Consider the following 18,074-nt stretch of genomic DNA (forward strand, 5'->3'; position numbering starts at 1 on the left):
AGGCCCTGAGCATTGCGGGAGGAGCTGTTTGACTTAACGCACAGTCCTTCCAACTTCAAAACATTAAACAAAACCTTCTTTTAATGTTTATTTATCTTTGAGAGAGAGACACATGCAGAACATGAGCAAGGGAGGGGCAGAGAGAGAGGGAGACACAGAATCTGAAGCAGGCTCCAGGCTCTGAGCTGTCAGCACAGAGCCGGACACAGGGCTCGAACTCCTGAATCGTGAGATCATGACCTGAGCTGAAGTGGGACACTTAACCTATTGAGTCACCCACGTGCCCTGAACAATTTTTTCCTGTGTGTTTACTTCCTTGGTCCCTGACATTCCTATAAAATGGAAAGAACTTCCCAGAATTTTACTAGTGTTTCTCTGGCTCCTCTGGCTTCCAGCATGTTGTTTCAGTTTCACTTTGATTATTTCTTTAATAAACGAAACCTAAAAAGGGCTCCACCCCCGATGGTTGGTTCGACAACAACAACCTGCTGTCTGGCTGCCTTTGCAGCAGTGACTGTCGGAGAGGACAGGACCGTGGTCGAGATGCAGGCCCCGGCGGGCCCCAGTCCCGGGCAGACCTGCGTGCTGATCCTGATCTTCACTGTGCTCCTGCAGTCCCTCTGCGTGGCCGTGACTTACATGTACTTCACCAGTGAACTGAGGCAGGTCAGTACAATGCACACAGTTCCTGACCGAGGCTCTCGGCAAACCTGGTTAACTGCCTCTGTTTCCTCCTCTGTGAAGACTTTACAGTAGGAAAAACTGTTCCCTTTCTCTGCCTGTGGACCCTAACTGCTAACGCATGTAATTGCTGAGGACCTTGTCAAAGTGTAAGTTGAAAGGATTGTGTGAACCAAGTGCAGCTACAAACTACTAGCAGATGCAGGAACAAAACTCCGGAGGTGGTTGTTTTTTTTTTTTTTTTTCTCTTCAACACTATGTATAGTTTACAATACTAGCAATCGAACTAAAATCAGACCTGAGTCTTGGAATGTCATCAGGTTTCTCTTTTTCCTCCAAGACATGGGGTGGAGGGTAAGTCAGATCTTAGAAACATGTTTTGGTTTTAGATCTGTGGCACTTCTTTGTTGACAGTAGAGAGGATATTAAGGACTGGCACGCGTCTATTCCTTGGCCACGGACATGCCACGCATAAAGCCTGTAATAAAGAGGTTACCATATGGACTCAGCATTTTACTGTTCATGATAAAATAATTGAAAATAAAACAATTATTCTATGCCTGTGGGTGGTCAAGTAGGAATCCAGGTACATTTGACAGAGAAAAAAACCTTAGTGGCTTTTTAGTTCATGTACTTCTCAACTGTATAAACCGTTTGGAACTATGAATGCAGAATTGCTGACAATAAACCAAGTCAGCTTGTGGCTTCTTATGTATTTTTTGACTAATTGTGTATTATATAGTAGAGAACTGTGAGCTGGAAGGAACTTTGAACACCCCCTATTTCATAGATGAGGAGACTAGAGACCCCCAGGCAAAATGACTTATCCAGGCTCAGACAGAGCTTTGGAAGCAGAGTTGAAATCAGGTCTTCAGGCAGCTAAGTAACATTCCTCCCTCCACAACAGGGTGTCCACAGGGTTAATATATTTGCACCCTGTGATGCACACTGATAAGGCAATATTACATCTGCCAGCTGGCTAGGAAATGCAAGTAAGAAGGGTCTCAGAAAAATATAAATTATCCAAATGCCATAGAGTGAGTATCTGTTAAGGAAATGTAGTTTGTATACCCTGTGGAGTATAAATTTGGTTATCTCAGATACTTGCAAATTTTTCCTTTGACTTTGGATGAAGTAGACTCTTGTTTGACTTGCAAGTAATTATATAAGTGATGGTTACCATTAGGTGACCAGTAAAGTCAGCTTTGCTGTATTCAGAAGAGGCTGTATGTCTGCAACTAAAACATCAATGTAACTATAAGCATGCCTCTAGTTCTAAGTCTGCATGAGAGTCTGGAATACTGCTGTGTTTACAAGTTTGGATCTAGAATGTCCTAACCTTTGTTGACTTTGCAGCATAAGCAGAATGAGTCTGTATCTTTATTACGAAAGAAAATCATTGCCTCAATTTGCTGACATTACAAGTTGGCCTAATTTTAAGACTATATTAACTGGTTCTTGACTGAGCAGACTCATGCAATTGTCTGGGTTTATGATCAAGTAATTTTTTGAATTCTATAAAAATGGAAATTTCAAATCTTAACATGTCCCCGTGTGCATATGTTTTTCTTGATTGTGTAGTTACATATATATACATATGTTTATAGACATGCAGAAGAATTCATTGAGAGTTCCAGAAAGGAAAGAGAATTAACAGATATTGAGCAAATACTGTGTTCCAGGAACTTTGCAAAATATTGCTCTATTTGATCCTTATAAAAATCCTGTAGGGGTGCCTGAGTGGCTCAGTTGGTTGAGCATCCAGCTCTTGATTCTGGCTCAGGTTATGATCCCAGGGTCATGAGATTGAGCCCTGCATTGGGCTCTGCATGGAGCCTGCTTAGGATTCTCCCTCCCTCCCTCCCTCCCTCCCTCCCTCTCCCTCTCCCTCTCTCTCCCCTGCCCCTCCCCCACTCTCTGTCTCTAAAACAAAAGTCATATATATAATTACCCCATTTTACACATAAGTAAACTAAGATTCTTGGAGTTAAGCGATTTGTCCAAGATTATAAAGCTGGTTAAAGGGAAAGTCCAATTTTGAACCCTGGCATTAGGTAAGTGCTCAATAAACTGTGGCCATTGTATTGAGAAGTTTCTTGAAGTTTCCACCTCTTCACCAGGAATGCTTGCAAGGAAAAATGAATCTGAATCTCTTTGGTTGTGTAAAGTTTGGAAAAGCATACTTAACATAAGTACTAATTTTCTAAAATAAATCACAGATTCTACTTTGGCTAATGAAACTTTCTAGAAAAGACACTGAGTGGACTTTAGGGAGTGTGGCCTAAGGAGAGCTGAGTAACGTCTAACTGGATGTTCCCAAATAAGCCTATAGACTAGCAGGCATGATCAATAAATATGGGCTTAGTCTCTAAAGTTTGTCTCTCTGAGAATGTTTTGTGACAAGGGGGCTGCCTATCACTGTGGTATCATAGATGGGTAAGACAAAGGAGAAGGGGACCATTATCTACCAACCTCCATAAGTGGTTCTTTATGGTATTTGTGGTTTGCAGAAAATAGTTGTTAGACACTAATGTCAGGGCAGCAGAGAGGGTCAGTGCTGCCACCTTGAAGTCCTTGAGTCAACTGGCAAAGGAGTCCACCCTGTAGCCCAAAAGCCCTGTGAAGGACTGGCTGGTCGTGGCCTAGGCAATCACCATGTTTGTGATGACACCAACACAGTAGAAATCCACTTGTCAAAACCAAGGGCTTTTGGAGAAGAAGAGCAGGAACCTGTGTGAAAGCTGTGTCCCTGAGAAGCATACAAATGAAAATAGCACACACATCCCCCTGCCCCAACACCCACGTGTGGTTAGGGAGAGAATAGCTCTGGTTTGAGGTGTGAGGCAGGAAATTCATGCTTTGAAGTGGAAAGGATGTGCAAAAGAAGGGGAAAGAGAGACACATCATATTAATCCTCATGAATCATTCTTGAAACAACCACAGCAACCCCTCACTCATGCATCTAGTAGCCAGCATTGGCCAAAGTCTGTAGAAGAAACCACCAAATATGATAATACAAGAAAATGTGGGGGATGGGGAGGGTGGTTGGGGCTTTCTCTCTGGGTTTCTAGAAGAGAAATACCAAAATGCTGGTCATTGTGACTTCTAAATGGTGGGATTATGGGTGTCTTTTTTCCTGTATTTTTGGTGTATATGGGTGTCTTGTTTTTCTGTATTTTATAAATTTTCTACAGTGAATGTCATAAAAGCATCTATGCTATCTATATAAGATTTTCATGTAGATTTAAAGAACATGACATTTTTATGTAGTCTTAAGAGAAAACGGTCACGCACAAAACTGCCCACAGACAGCCCTGTAAACAAGAGAGATCATCCAGAGCTTAATTAGGAAGTAGGATGAGGGTGATTTTAGTGTGTTTTTGTTTATTTTTCATTTAGAAAAATGTTCTTTACTTTCCTATATTTTCCCGGTTGCCTGTGTACTAACAATGTTTCTAGGCTTCATTAAGTTTGGGAGTAACAATGGAGTCACGTTAGCTTGTCACGCTCCCTCCCATGTACACCTAGGATCTTACTCAGCTTTCAGGGTTCTCCCTCCCACCTGCTAGAGATGTTTCTGGAAAACCCCCAGTGGGCAGCCAGAGCCTATAGGCAGCAGTTGGTTCTGGCCTGGGCTAGTCCCTGCTTCCACCCAGTTCGGTTCACAGGCAGCTGCCAGCTACCATGGCCGCCCAGTCTCAGTCAGTGCTCAGCTCTGCCCTTTCTTGCCCCTGGCCCTATCCTCCATGTTCTTCATCTTTTCCTGCTGAGACAGCTTCTAACTGCTGTGAAGTAAGAAAATAAATCACTCCCTCCCCTCTGTGTCATGCACAACTTTTCATCTCAACATGTTACAGAAGTTTGTGAGCCTGTTTATTCAGTTTTATCATACCAATGTCTGGCCAGAGAACACCCATACCGGCTGCACTGGGACAGTGTCCAATGAAGCTAACTTGCTCTTCCTGGAATCACCCTCAGGCCTTGTACTACATCCAGCTTTTCCTCTCCAATCCTACGCCCCGATTTGCTAGATATGTTCTCATATTTCTAAACTATACGTAATTGAGTGCTTTTCTGGGAAATGCTTTTCAGCTCCCACATATGTTGGAGATGCAAATAGAACTCTACAGGAGAAGGCCATGGGGCGGGTAGGGACAGAGTGATGTTGACTGACTCCACTGCTAGTTGTGTCTCTACTCAGGTGGCCCCAGCTGTCACCCCTACTACATTTACTAGGCTGAATGTTTTACTGTTGTAATTTAAAACAGGAAGAAAGAAAATAAACATTTAAAAGTAAATGAATGTTCTATGCCAGAGTGTGTGGAAGGAATTAATCAGCTTAGGTTTGTACTTTTACACTTGAAGGACCTGGATCAAATGTCCAAGGAGTGCATGACTGAGTACAGAACCAGCTGACTCTGGCTGGGACCTCCCATAAACAAGTTATTTTGACCTGGAATGAGATTGTCTTTTTATGAGAAGGAGCATCATTGTTTGGTCTTTCCTTCAAGCTTGGGAGTCCTCTAAGTTCAAACAACAGATAAAAATGGCCATTTTCCCATTTATTTCCCCAGAGAAAGACAATTCAGATTTGTACAGAGAAATAACATATCCTCAATCCCACTTGTTAAAAACGAAAACAGGAAAGAAAAAAAAAACCAAAAAACAATGTCTGGCCTTGCATGGACTTCCCATTTTTCTTTGTAAAATTAACCAGTTATCACCCTGCAATGTGCTGAGTGGTTTGGGATATATGCGTGCATGCATTTGTTCCATGTGTGCATGCACGTGTGTGTGTGTGTGTGTGTGTGTGTGTGTGTGTGTGTGTGTGTGTGTGTGTTTAATATCAAGCTAGGACTTTATTGAAAATTACCTGGCCATTATAACTGTTTGTTCTCAGAAGGAGGGGGCAAACCTCCAAATGGTGTTTCAAGTCTCTGCAGGTAAATCCCTAGCTAGTGTGGACATTTAATGAGACAACATTAAGATTTTCAGTGGCAATATGGTCCAGATTTGGCCATCCAGAGGACTAGAAATCACAATAACTAGAATTTACACAATATCGTCTGCATCCCAGAGGATTTGTTTAATTTTTTATTTAGGATGCTGGAATTTAAATGGACTCTATTGCCTACTTTGTACCTAGATAGCTTCCCAGCTTTAGAATGGGACACCCCCCCATCTCAGAGGTGGAAAGGACCTCAAAGATCACCACAATGAACCAGCTCAAAACTCAAATGAAAAATAGACACAGAAGAGAAAAAGCAATTTGTTGAGGGACACACAGCTGTTTAACGGCAGGATCAGTGAAGGGCATTGTGACCCAGGATGTCTGGCCCACACCTGTATCCTTCTCACCACGTCTGACTGCTTATATTTATTCATAAGACAAAGGACAGCATGCTTACTGTTTATTTCAACCCACAAGCTTATCCAAGGTACCAAGACTTCTCTGAATCTGTCATTGGTTCCTGTTGTCTTAACTTGTAAATGAACAAAAATAAAAAGCATTTCTCTATAATAATGTATTATATTCCATCTTAACCCAGATGCAGGACAAATACTCCCAAAGTGGCATTGCTTGTTTCTTAAAGGAAGACGATATCCCTTGGGACCCCAATGATGAAGAGAGTATGAACACCCCGTGCTGGCAAGTGAAATGGCAGCTCCGTCAGTTTGTTAGAAAGGTAGGTGGACCACCGGGTCACTCCGCCAGCAGACGTGGAGGGTCGCAAGAGAAAGAACACCTAGGATCATCAAGCGTAGATGCCTCATTTTGCAAAGGAGACAACAGAGGCCCAGAGTGTTTTAGTGATCTCCCCCAAATTCCTAAAACTAGAAGAAAGTGGAACAGCACCAAACAGAGGGGCCTGGCTGACTCCCAGGCTAGAGCTCATTCCTCTCCTCCAGAGAGCCTCCCCATCTAGTCTGCCCTTTTTATCTCACATTGTGGAAAATTGAGGCACAGACTGGGCAATGTGTTCAAGATCACACAATGATAAAAGATGTGTGTGGTTTTGTTGTTGTTCAGAAGACAAAAGATGCCAAATAATGGTGTTTTATAATCTTTGCACCTTGTTGATGTCTGCAATTAAATATATCTTTATTTGTGTATGCACATAGAGATGAAAAAAGAGGAAAGAAGAGGGAACGAAGAGACGCTTTGAGAAATTGAAGGTGATGACATCTCAATATATAGTCAATAAGTGACAAATTACAAAATATCTGTTTATGGATGCAGGATCTCTAGCAGAAACACTATGTTAGCTAGTAGTTTATTTCACCAAATTATATCATTTTGCTTTCATAGTTTTGCCTTCTGCCTTCCAGAAAGGTCAGAAGAGAACATGGGTATAAAAATACTCTGTAAACTAGGATACACTGTTATTGTTTTAAAAATACTGGGGACATTCCCAGGGCGGAAAGAAGATGTGTTTTAAAGATATGATTGAAAGTCCATTGTTTGGTGCCCTGTCTTTCCACTGAAACAGTGTTATGTCAGTGGTTAGAGCTCTGATTTATAACCCCAAACAGTCCTCATAGTAGAGCCCAGATGTCATCTATGATGCCATTTCTATGAGAAATGAAATCTGACTTCGCCTGGAGGCCGGAAAAGTGTGCCCACCAGCTCACAGCACAAGCTATAGTGATGCAGCTGTGACTCTGTGGCCCCAAGTGGCGAGGACGAGGAAAGGCCCAGGGTTGGGAAACATCCTGAGAAGACCGAGGAATGAATGGGACTCTGCAGTCCCTGGTGTTCATGGGGGCAAACCCACAGGTGGTAGGGGAGAGAAACTCAGAACTAGGGCAGAAATCTGGAGACTGAAAAGGGGTGGGGATAGATTGCACATACCTCTTTCTTGCTGTTCTCTCTCTCCCTCCCATCCTCATATGCTGCCACTAACTGGAACAGGCAGAAGCTGGAAGAGGATGCAGACAAAAAGGGGGGAAAGAGTTCCCTTTTTTTTTCCAGGCACCATTAATGGAACAGACTATTTCCAGTAAACATCCTATGCCCATTACGTAGGATATCTCATTTAATCCCCATAACAGCTCTGTGAGGAAGGAAGCATTATTATCTTCCTCTTTTTTATTTTTTAAATAGATGAAGAAATTAAAGTTTATATCAGTTAAGTAACGAGCAAAGTTTTCCAGAGCTAATGATTGACAGATCTGAATCTGGACCTTCTGACCAGACAGTCATTATTCTTTTAATCTGTTTCCAAGCTGTAGGAATTACCCTTCTCTCTTTCCTGCTGCTCCTCCTTCTTCCTTCCTCCCTTCTGTCCCAGAATGAGAGAGAGACAGAGACTATGCCGAGGCACGGCTCCTTTCCCTTCCATATACGAGTGCCCATTGTGCTATTGGCAGACCCTCCATTACCAGGTCAGGGCTTGAGGCCAAGGGGAAGGCAGAGAGCTTCTGCTCTGGGGTGGGAGTACAGAGGAGGGGAGTTTCTGGCAGTTTCAAAATTAACAACAGTGGCAGGAAAGGAAGGCAGTGATGGATAAAGGCCCAAGTAGCAGAGCTGGGTGGAGGGGAGTTTAGAAGCTGTGGATGAGCAGTCCGCATTAGCCCGTCTGATAGAAAGGCTAAGGTTTCACTCTTTCTTACTGGTTTTCCCCACTGGTTAGTACAAAGAAAGTGATGTTAGTTGTTTAGTAAAGATATTATTTTTTATGTTGATGTGAAGAACGCCCTAGCCAATGTCAGAAATGAGAGAATGACAGTGTTGCAGGTCCCGGCTTGATGGGCTCTGTGTCTGTGGGCATCCCAAGAGAGAGGAAGTGTGCCTTATATCTTGAGACTTGGGTCTGCCCAATGCAAAGCTCCTGAACGCTATTACGTAGTGCACATATACACACATTTGTGTGCAGACACACACCCCACACAGAGAGAGTGAAGTGGCATGGTTGCCACATCCATTAGCTACAAGGGGGTTTGAGGGAACATTAGCCTGTCCAAACTTGGCAGCTGGCACCTTCCTCCTGTGTTGCTTCAGGTGTGGCCTTTTGAAGACTTCATCAAGAAACAGAACTTTCCCAGACATAGGACCATCCTCGGTCACCATGCGGGAACAGCTGCCTCTGCCTCAGTATTCACCCCATCTCCCACCCTACCCCACACAAACTCTGTGCTTGAACAACTAAAGCTTCTGGCGTTGATGTCCTATGTAGAAATTTCATCTCAGACACCCGCAAGAAGAGCCATAGGCATTCTGTAGTCAGTTTAATTATTTTTAGGGAAATTAACAAGCTTTATTCAATACTGTTTGCAGATTTTGAGAACCTATGAGGAAACCATTCCTACAGTTCCAGGTAGTATTTTTTTTGTTATTTTAATTTTCTACTGTCAACTTCATGACGGGGTGACTAGTTCTCCAGCTCTTCTTCTCTGCTCGCATCCACATATCCCCCCTCCAACTTCTACTCGGTGTCTCAAAACACTTGATTCTATTTTCCTATTTGCACTGGCAGAACACTTAGGGCCAAATCTGTGGCCCACCTATGGTCAAAACTTTATTTCTCCCAATGTGGATTTTCCTTTCATCTCAATTTCTTCCATTATTTATCTTTTACTTGCCAGTGTTTCATAAACGAGCCATCTAAATCCTTTCTGGTACATGGATGGAAGTAAGATAAGTAAAGGCCCCCAAGTAACTCATCTTTTCTCTGCTTCTGACCACCACTAAGCTCTATGCCCTTCTTTATGCAAGAGCCCCTCACTTCATCATTTTTCCCAGCAATCCTTCACCCACTGACCCACCCACCACAATTCTCTCATGGTCCCTCACCCATGGTCACCTTCCTCTTCATGGTCAGCACCCTGCTCTTAACCCCTTAAGAGGGGAGCTCTTAAGGGCTCCCCTCAAAGGGCCATTCCCCAGGCTGGCTTCTTCCCTTCCTGGCTTTTCATACAACTGACTCCTTCTCATTCTCAAACTATCGCCTAAATGTTACTTCTTCAGAGAGAATGTCCCTGGCTACCTTATTTAGGTAAGATAACAAGCACCTCCTTTCATCTCTTTCCATTTTTATGTATTTTTTATCTGTGTGCTGATTCCCCACTACTTTAAAGATACATAAAGATAGAACACATGTCTATTTCTCTCATTTCTCTATACCTAGCACCTAACTCTATGCTCCAAACCTAGTAGAATCTTTTATTCCCCTGGCCCTTAGGTGGACCACCTTTTGTGCACGCATGTATGTATTTTGATTGAGATGAAATTCACATAATATACAAGTAATATTTTTTGGGGGGGGATAAAAGGTGTCATTCTCATTTTATATTTTAATTGAAGTATAGTTGGCATACAATAATATATTCATTTTAGATGTACCCCATAGTGATTTGACATTTATATACATTACAAAATGCACACTACAATAAGTATAGTTACCATCTGTCACCATACAGAATTATTACAATATTATTCACTATCTTCCCTATGCTGCATTTTATATTACCGTGACTTATTTATTTTACAACTGGAAATTTGTACCTTTTAATCACCTTTACCTATTTCGTCCATCTCCTCACCCCACTCCCATCTGGAAACCACCAGTTTGTTCTCTGTACCTATGAGTCTTTTTGTCTTGTTTTGTTTGTTTATTTTAGATTTTAGATTCCACATATAAGTGAAATCTTATGTTATTTGTCTTTATCTGTCTAACTTATTTCACTTAGCATAATACCCTCTGCATCCATCCATGTTGTCTTAAATGGCTAGATTTTATTCTCTTTTATGCCTGAATAATGTTCCAGTGTGTGTGTGTGTGTATGTGTGTGTGTGTGTGTGTGTGTGTGTATGTGTACCACAGCCTCTTTATCCATTCATCTGTTGATGGACACTTAACGTTGCTTCCATATCTTGGCTATTATAAACAATGTTACAGTGAATATAATGGTGGATATATCTTTTCGAGACAGTGATTTCACTTTCATTTTCTTGGGATAAATATCTAGAAGTGGAATTGCTGGATCATATGGTTTTTCTATTTTTAACTTTTTGAGAACTCTCCATACTGTTTTCCACAGTGACTGCACCAATTTATATTCCCACCAACAATGTAGTAGGGTTCCCTTTTCTCCACATCCTTACCAACCCTTGTTGTTTCTTGTCCTTTTGTTATTACCACATCTGAGGTGGTATCTCATCATGGTTTTGGTTTTTATTTTCCTGATGATGAGCAATGCTGAGCATCTTTTCATGAAGGAGTGGCCTTATGTGGAAGGTATTCTGTGGCGACCAGAAATATCCTCTCTGGTCACCAGAATCAGGCACTTCAAGAGTGTTCCTTGTGTGGACTGTGTGTATCCTCCTGTAGTGACTAGGCCACAACTGCTGGTGGGTGTGGCTGGCCCTAGGTCTGGCTACCTGCCCTGGGTCAGAAGCCACTTTGGAAGGACGCCGGTCTCAGCTGAGGTCACCCCTGGCATGTGGCAGGGAAGGAGCAGCTTCATGGGGATAATTGATCTCAGCCCAGCTGCTTTAGGGGATGGGAAGATTGAGGGGGACAGGTCCACAGGGTAATGCCAGGATGAGGCGAGTGGTGCTAGCTGGCTCCCCTGGAGTTGAGCCCCACTCATTCTCAAAGCTGGACATGGTGAGAGCTTGTCTTCCCAGTGCAGGCCCCTGGTCAGTGTCCCATGTGGAGCTTGAATCCCTTGCTCCCCAGAGGGAATTTCACGCCTATGATATCCCCCCAACTTGTAGATCGCCTCACCTGGGGTGTGGGTCCTGACCAGACTTGTCTCTGCCCCTTTCAACTCTTCTCCATGTGGCTCTTTCTTTATATCTTTAGCTGTGGAAGAGCTGTTCTGCAGTCTTCAGGTCCTTCTCAGAGAGCATTGCTCTATATGTGGTTGTAGCCTTGGTGTGTCCATGGGAGGATGTGAGTTCAGGACCCTCCTACCCCACTACCTTCAAAAATTTTACAATTCACCATTTTGCAGTGCACAGTGTAGTGGCAAATGGTGCATTCACAATACTGTGCCACCACCATCTCTCTCCACATAGAAGGTTCTTCATACAGGGGTGCCTGGGTGGCTCAGTGGTTGAGTATCTGACTCCTGATTCCTGCTCAGGTCATGATCTCATGGTCGTGAGATTGAGCCCTGAGCAAGTCTCTGTGGTGGGTGTGGAGCCTGCTTAAGATTCTCCCTTTCCCTCTGCCCCTCCTCTGTTCATGTACACATTCTCTCTCTCTCTCTCTCTCTCTCTCTCAAAAAAGAGGGTTCTTAATACATATTTTTAAAGTGAATACATAAGTAAATAAAACTATTAAATCAGTTTGCTACTTCTTCACATTTGGCTCACCATAGTCCCATTTTCCCATGATAATAGCCATAGAGGCCTGAATACATATACCAGAGACTTAGGGCATACCAGCCTGGCAGAGAAGAAAATGTTCTTCAATATAAGTGTTGTAATGACGTCTTTCTACTTTTCAACTATTCTTTTTCCTTTTTTCTTTTTAATGTTTATTTATCTTGAGAGAGAGAGAGAGAGAGGGAGAGAGAGGGGGAGAGAGAGAGAGAAGGGGCAGAGAAAGAGGGAGAGAGGATCCCAAGCAGGCTCCTCACTGCCAATGCAGAACCCAATGGAGGGCTTGATCCCATGAATTGGGAGATCATGACCTGCACCGAAATCAAGAGTTGGACACGACCAACTGAGCCACCCAAGTGCCCGGTCACCTATCTTTTTTCAATATGATAAGCTTCCTCATTACTTAACAACTCCCATTTTTCTTTATTAAATAGCTTTTATTAAACAAGATAAGACCTGATCCCAGGGTCTAAGCATTCTTTCCCCAAAAGCAAAAGTGGTAGTCAGAACATTGAATACTCTTCCTCTTCTGATGAGGCACAACAGATCTACGATCTATAGTAGATGTACGTACAACACTTTCAGTGTTGTAAGAAAAATACTCTTTTTCACTCATCCCAATGAAATGTAGAAATCATATACTAATCAGCATACCTAGATGTATTGATGACATCCAAATAGACACATTGACAGGTTTCTTTTCTAGGAAGTGTTTGCTATAGCCTCTAAAGAGGAAATATCCTCTTTAGAATTTGCTTTCTATCTAGGCTTTCCCATATCCTTGCAATGACCTCAAATGCAAGATATTTATAATTGGATTCAGTTATTGAATATTTTAAAACAAAGTGTTAAGGTCTAAGGGCAGGCAAGGCATTATGAATTATTTAACAGTGGGAGTTCAAGGTGAATGGACACATCAACCTTGAAAGCTGAGCATTCTGAGAGCATTATGTAATTGACCATGCAGCCTCATGATATATTTGGTATTCAGTACTGTACAAATGCCTTCCCATCCTGAATAAGCAACAACTCATACCAGATAGATGGAAGAGATTCCCGTTTCCTATTTATTCTTTCCCTTTTTTAACCACCTCTTCTCAGTTCCCCCACCTACTAGCCTAGATTAAGGCCTCCTATTCTCAGTCCTGATCACTTACTTGCCAGTCTCCAGCCCTCTCACCTTCTAACCATCACAGCTTTCTTTGAGACAGGATAGCCTAAAGCACAACACATTGTCCCTTTACTTCCCTGCCCCAAATCATTCAAAATCCACATCCTGTAAAATCCAAATCTCTTAGTTTAACATTCAAATCCTCTATAGTTTGGCTCCTCATTCAAGCCTAAAACTGAACTCCTCTCTTGTCTGTGTCCCAGGAATGCTTTGTGAGTCCTGCCTCTGGCCTCTGGCCTAGATCTCAGATAATGCCCTTCTTCCAGCCCTCCTTCCCAAGCCTGCCCATCCTCATCCTATTCAGATCAAATTACCATTTGCACCTCAAATGTTTGTTTGCGTTAATTTATTTATATTCTTTCTCCTTGCTCCTAAAAGAGTGCCTGGCATAGATGTGATGGGCACTTTGGTTTATTGGAGTAAGCATTAGCACAAACCCTCACCTGACCTCAATTCTCCAATAAGTAGGAATCTCTCCCTCTAGTGAACACCCATCACCCTTTATTTATATTTCTCACAGGTAAATTTTCACTTTCTAATTTATATTTTTCCTAAAAGACTGTAAGTCCTTTGAGGGCTCAGTCAGTGCAATCAGTGGCTAATCTTTGCAACCCATATACAGCATAGTGCAGTGCCTTAGTCCTGGCAATATTTGCTTGATGAAAGAATATAATTTATCTTAACAACCAGTAGAAGCACACTTGGGACGTTTAAGCTGATTTTTTAAAAAGAGGTAGTTTGTTGGGGTACCTGGGTGGCTCAGCCAGTTGAGTGTCCCACTCTTGATTTTGGCTCAGGTCATTATCCTAGAGTTGTGGGATGGAGTCCCACATTGGGCTCCATGTTGAACATGATCCTGCTTGGGATTCTCTCTCTCCTCTCTCTGCCTCTCCTCCACTCATGTTTTCTCTCTCTTTCTCTCAAAATAAATAAAAATTTAAAAATTAAAGGGTAATATGTTGAATTTGTATATTTAAAGTCTGTTCCAAAGTACTTTGGAATGTGATCAATAGGTGTTATGTGTTTATTATGATCTAGTGAGCCAGTGATTTTTATGTTTACATATTGATTATCATGACCAGTATGCCAATTCATATTTCTCTTGGGGGGGGTGGTGAAGGGATGACTGTTGGATACCAGTTTGTAGCATCTTTGGACCATTGTTACACTGCTACTCCTTTAGAATCAGAATCACTCTGATTGTCTCTATATATAACTCAAAGTGGAAATTTGCCAAGACTTGGTTATTTGTGCATTTTAAATGACTCAAGCAGAGTTATTACATGTCCATGGTTATTTACTTGTTTGGTTTTTGTTTGTCTGTTTGTTTGTTTTGGAAAAGGGCCATAATCTTCATTTTGTTGTATTCTGGTTGGACCTTATCTCTGATATGTCGATAAATTATAATCCAAGTTGCTGCTTATTCTTCTCATCTAAAATACTTTCCAAATTAAACATAAGCTGGAATAGATGGATCATCATATTAATATATGGGCTGCTTTTATGAGCGACCATACAATCAATTTTGGAAGCACAGTGTGCTTATGATGTCTGATCAACAACAGTTCTGAATAGCAATGTATTTGAAAAGTAGTTTGACAAGTGCTGAAGATTCTTTGTCATTTTTCTTTTAGAAAAGCAGCTAAATATTCCTTACCTAGTAAGAGAAAGAGGTCCTCAGAGAGTAGCAGCTCACATAACTGGAACCAGTCGGAGAAGAAGCACATTCCCAGTTCCAAGTAAGAGAAACAACAAATATATCATGGTTTCAAGGAAGGCAATGAAAAAATTCGTTCCAAATAATTTGTTCTTTCAACTTTCTACATGAAATGTCTATATGACTATCTACAAAATGCTCAGTGGTAACTGGGGCTCAGATTGGCTCTTCCTCAGAAGGAAGATTACAAGAGAAAATAGCTCAGTAACTACTCTGGCATAAATGCTCTCAGGAGAATCCTCTGGTGGGAGAACTCTGTCTTAGAGTTTCCCATGCCCCTATATGTGCTTTTCTTCTTCTTCTTCAAAGTAATTTCTCTTTCTCCCTCCATCAAATATTCCTTCTCCTTAGGAGTTCCGAGTCAGTCATATACTTTCACCAGAAGTGACTAGTTATTCCTTGTGGCATTTCTACTTGGTCGAACTATGGGAAATTGCCAATATTTGACCATTTCTCACTTAGAGAAATGTCAGTTTCATATAGCTTAGCCAATATGGTAAGCGTACTTCTTAACTAAAGAACAGGTGTCCATACAGTGCTATAACAATGCAAGAGTTTTACAGTCTAAATACGCACATTGGAATACCAGCCCCTCTTTACCTAGATATATGTTTTGAGCAAATTACCTAATCAAATAAAGCTTCAGTTTCCTCATATATGAAGTGGAGATAATCTTTAACTCATAAAATAGTGAAGATTAGCACAGGCAAAATTCCTGTGTATTGTAAGTACTTAATAAATAGTTGCTTTTATTATTACAAAAGGTTTTATCTCAAGTTAAAGAAATTTCAAGTATCAGTTAAAAGATGAAAAGATTTGGAATTTTTTTTCATTTTTTTTTCCTGGGCAGTTGTCTTCTTGGTATTCCTGAACTCATGTTTTATGAATGAGAGACATATTCTGCCTATGAGTGAGATCATTATTATAATGTTAGTGTTTACTATTTATCAAGAAATACAACAGTTGTTTTGCCCTGTTGAAAAACTAAACTTTACACCAATCGTGGAGATGAGCCCAAAGTTGAAAGGAATATCCTATTTTGGTAGGGCCCTTTTTCATTTAAAGTCTTTGGGAGTTAAAGATCCAAGGGTCCAAAGATCTTTAAATCTGGACCTCTTTGCCAAACCTTATGCCCTGTCTTATTGTGTACTAGAGATGCTTTCTGTCTGAATGGTGCCTTTGACTCTGGATTGCTGAGAAAGACCAAGAAGGAGCCCAAAGTGATCCAAAGGAATAGCGATAAGTTCTGAGCTTCAGGCTTAAGGAAACAGATATATTTCTTTTGGTTTCGTTACGTGTTGTTCATTTTAGTTCACCTGCCTAGGAAGGGAGGCAGGGGTTTGGGACAGAAGTTCTGCGCAGGCAGATTGCCATCTGAGTTAATCATCCCCTGTGCTACAGTTTAGAGCTGAGTTTGGCAGATATAGTGTTAAGTGGTGGATGAGGCACAGAAAAGAAAGGGACTCACAGCAGGTCACAATGATACAGTAGCCTCCAGATTTTTATAAGATATTCAGAATCTTGTAAGATTGAAGGAGCAAGAAGGTTTATATTAGATTGAAATTCTTTATAATCCCAACCAAAAAACTGGCTAGCCATGGCTACTGAGATATTTCTTGCCTTTGCTACAAACTTTCTTCTTCTAACTTTCTTTCTCTCTAAACTTCCTCCAGGCTCCAAGAATGAAAAAGCTTTGGGTCAGAAAATAAACTCCTGGGAGTCATCAAGAAAAGGACATTCATTCTTGAATAATTTGCACTTGAGGAATGGTGAGCTGGTTATTCATCAGAGGGGGTTTTATTACATCTATTCCCAAACATACTTTAGATTTCAGGAACCTGAGGAGACAGAACAGAACAGAAAGAGAAACAAACAAATGGTACAATATATCTACAAATACACAAGTTATCCTGACCCGATACTGCTAATGAAAAGTGCTAGAAATAGTTGTTGGTCTAAGGATTCAGAATATGGACTCTATTCCATCTATCAAGGTGGGATATTTGAGCTGAAGGAAAATGACAGAATTTTTGTCTCTGTAAGTAATGAGCAATTGATTGACATGGACCAAGAAGCCAGTTTTTTTGGGGCCTTTTTAATTGGCTAAATAATCTGCAAAGGAAAAACAGTATTCTCAACAAATATTGCTTGTCACAACAAAGCAAGAAAGCCTGAGCAAAGCTGCTTCAACCAAAAGACCAAAACAACACATGGTTTTCTAATATCTGTGAAAGTGACCAAGTCTGAGAAAGCGACCAAGAAGAAAGTGAAATTGCCAAAAGACCTTGGGCTCTTCCTGATATCAGCTTGTTAGCAGGAATCTAGAAGATTCTGTTACCAAACACTTGTGTACCTATAAACATCTGTCTTTATTATCTATTCTTGTGAAGATTCCAGAAGATTAATGACCATCTCTAAGTAGTATATCACCTTGGTTGCTTCCAAGTTGCCATTCCCAAAGTTGGAAGAGAAAGGGGAACCAGTAAAAGGTCATGATCTTGGGAGGCAATCTTCTGCCTATACATGCGATGTGCGAAGGCAATTTGTGTTGTGCATGACGTCAAAGGAGGTATCTCATACATCTGGATTTGGTGGAAATAATATCGTGTTGTTAAAAAAACAAACTAAATTTATGATGCCCAAATAAGGAGCTATTTCTGAATGGCTTGTGCTTTTTTCTACCAAAAGTCAAACTGGCCAAAAGCACTAATATTTTTGATAAAGGACTCTATGATGAGTGAACTGCCAATCAGAAATCAGGGAATTTGGTCTCATGGGGGCAGGAGGAGAAATGGGAAAGTGGAAATGACAAACACAGGTAAATCAGCAGAAAAGAGTCAAAGAAAGATCTGATTCCCACTCCCGACCCTATTCTCCATTGCCAAATGTCTTATCTAGTATACATCTCCTTAAGGTTGTATCATTTTTTTGCCTTTGTCAGAACAGCAATTGCTTTTATCTTCCAAAATTGTGACACAGAATAGTTCATTGTGCCATTTAATCTAACCAGTTGGAGAAAAAAATTAGTTGGCGTATTTGTCTAATCTCTTCTAATTATTATCCTAAGCACAGCTTAATTTACACTTTCAGGTTGTGTGCTCAAATGTTCATTTAAATGTGTCTGATCAAATAGGGCTTTTTCAAAAAGGCTCATTTAAATTTAAATTTACAGC

At 41.2% G+C, this 18,074-nt stretch overlaps 1 protein-coding gene across 1 annotated transcript; it reads left to right on the forward strand.

The window, feature by feature from the left end:
- Positions 1-543: 543 nt before the first annotated feature.
- On the forward strand, positions 544-17,008 carry TNFSF10 (TNF superfamily member 10). The gene is given in 5 exon segments (NM_001130844.1): positions 544-666; positions 6,231-6,368; positions 8,960-8,999; positions 14,819-14,923; positions 16,575-17,008. Coding segments are annotated over 5 exon segments (840 nt in total).
- The last annotated feature ends 1,066 nt before the right edge of the window (positions 17,009-18,074 follow it).

The sequence above is a fragment of the Felis catus genome, chromosome C2 (genome assembly GCF_018350175.1).
Source record: "Felis catus isolate Fca126 chromosome C2, F.catus_Fca126_mat1.0, whole genome shotgun sequence".
In the NCBI taxonomy this organism is placed as follows: Eukaryota; Metazoa; Chordata; class Mammalia; order Carnivora; family Felidae; genus Felis; species Felis catus.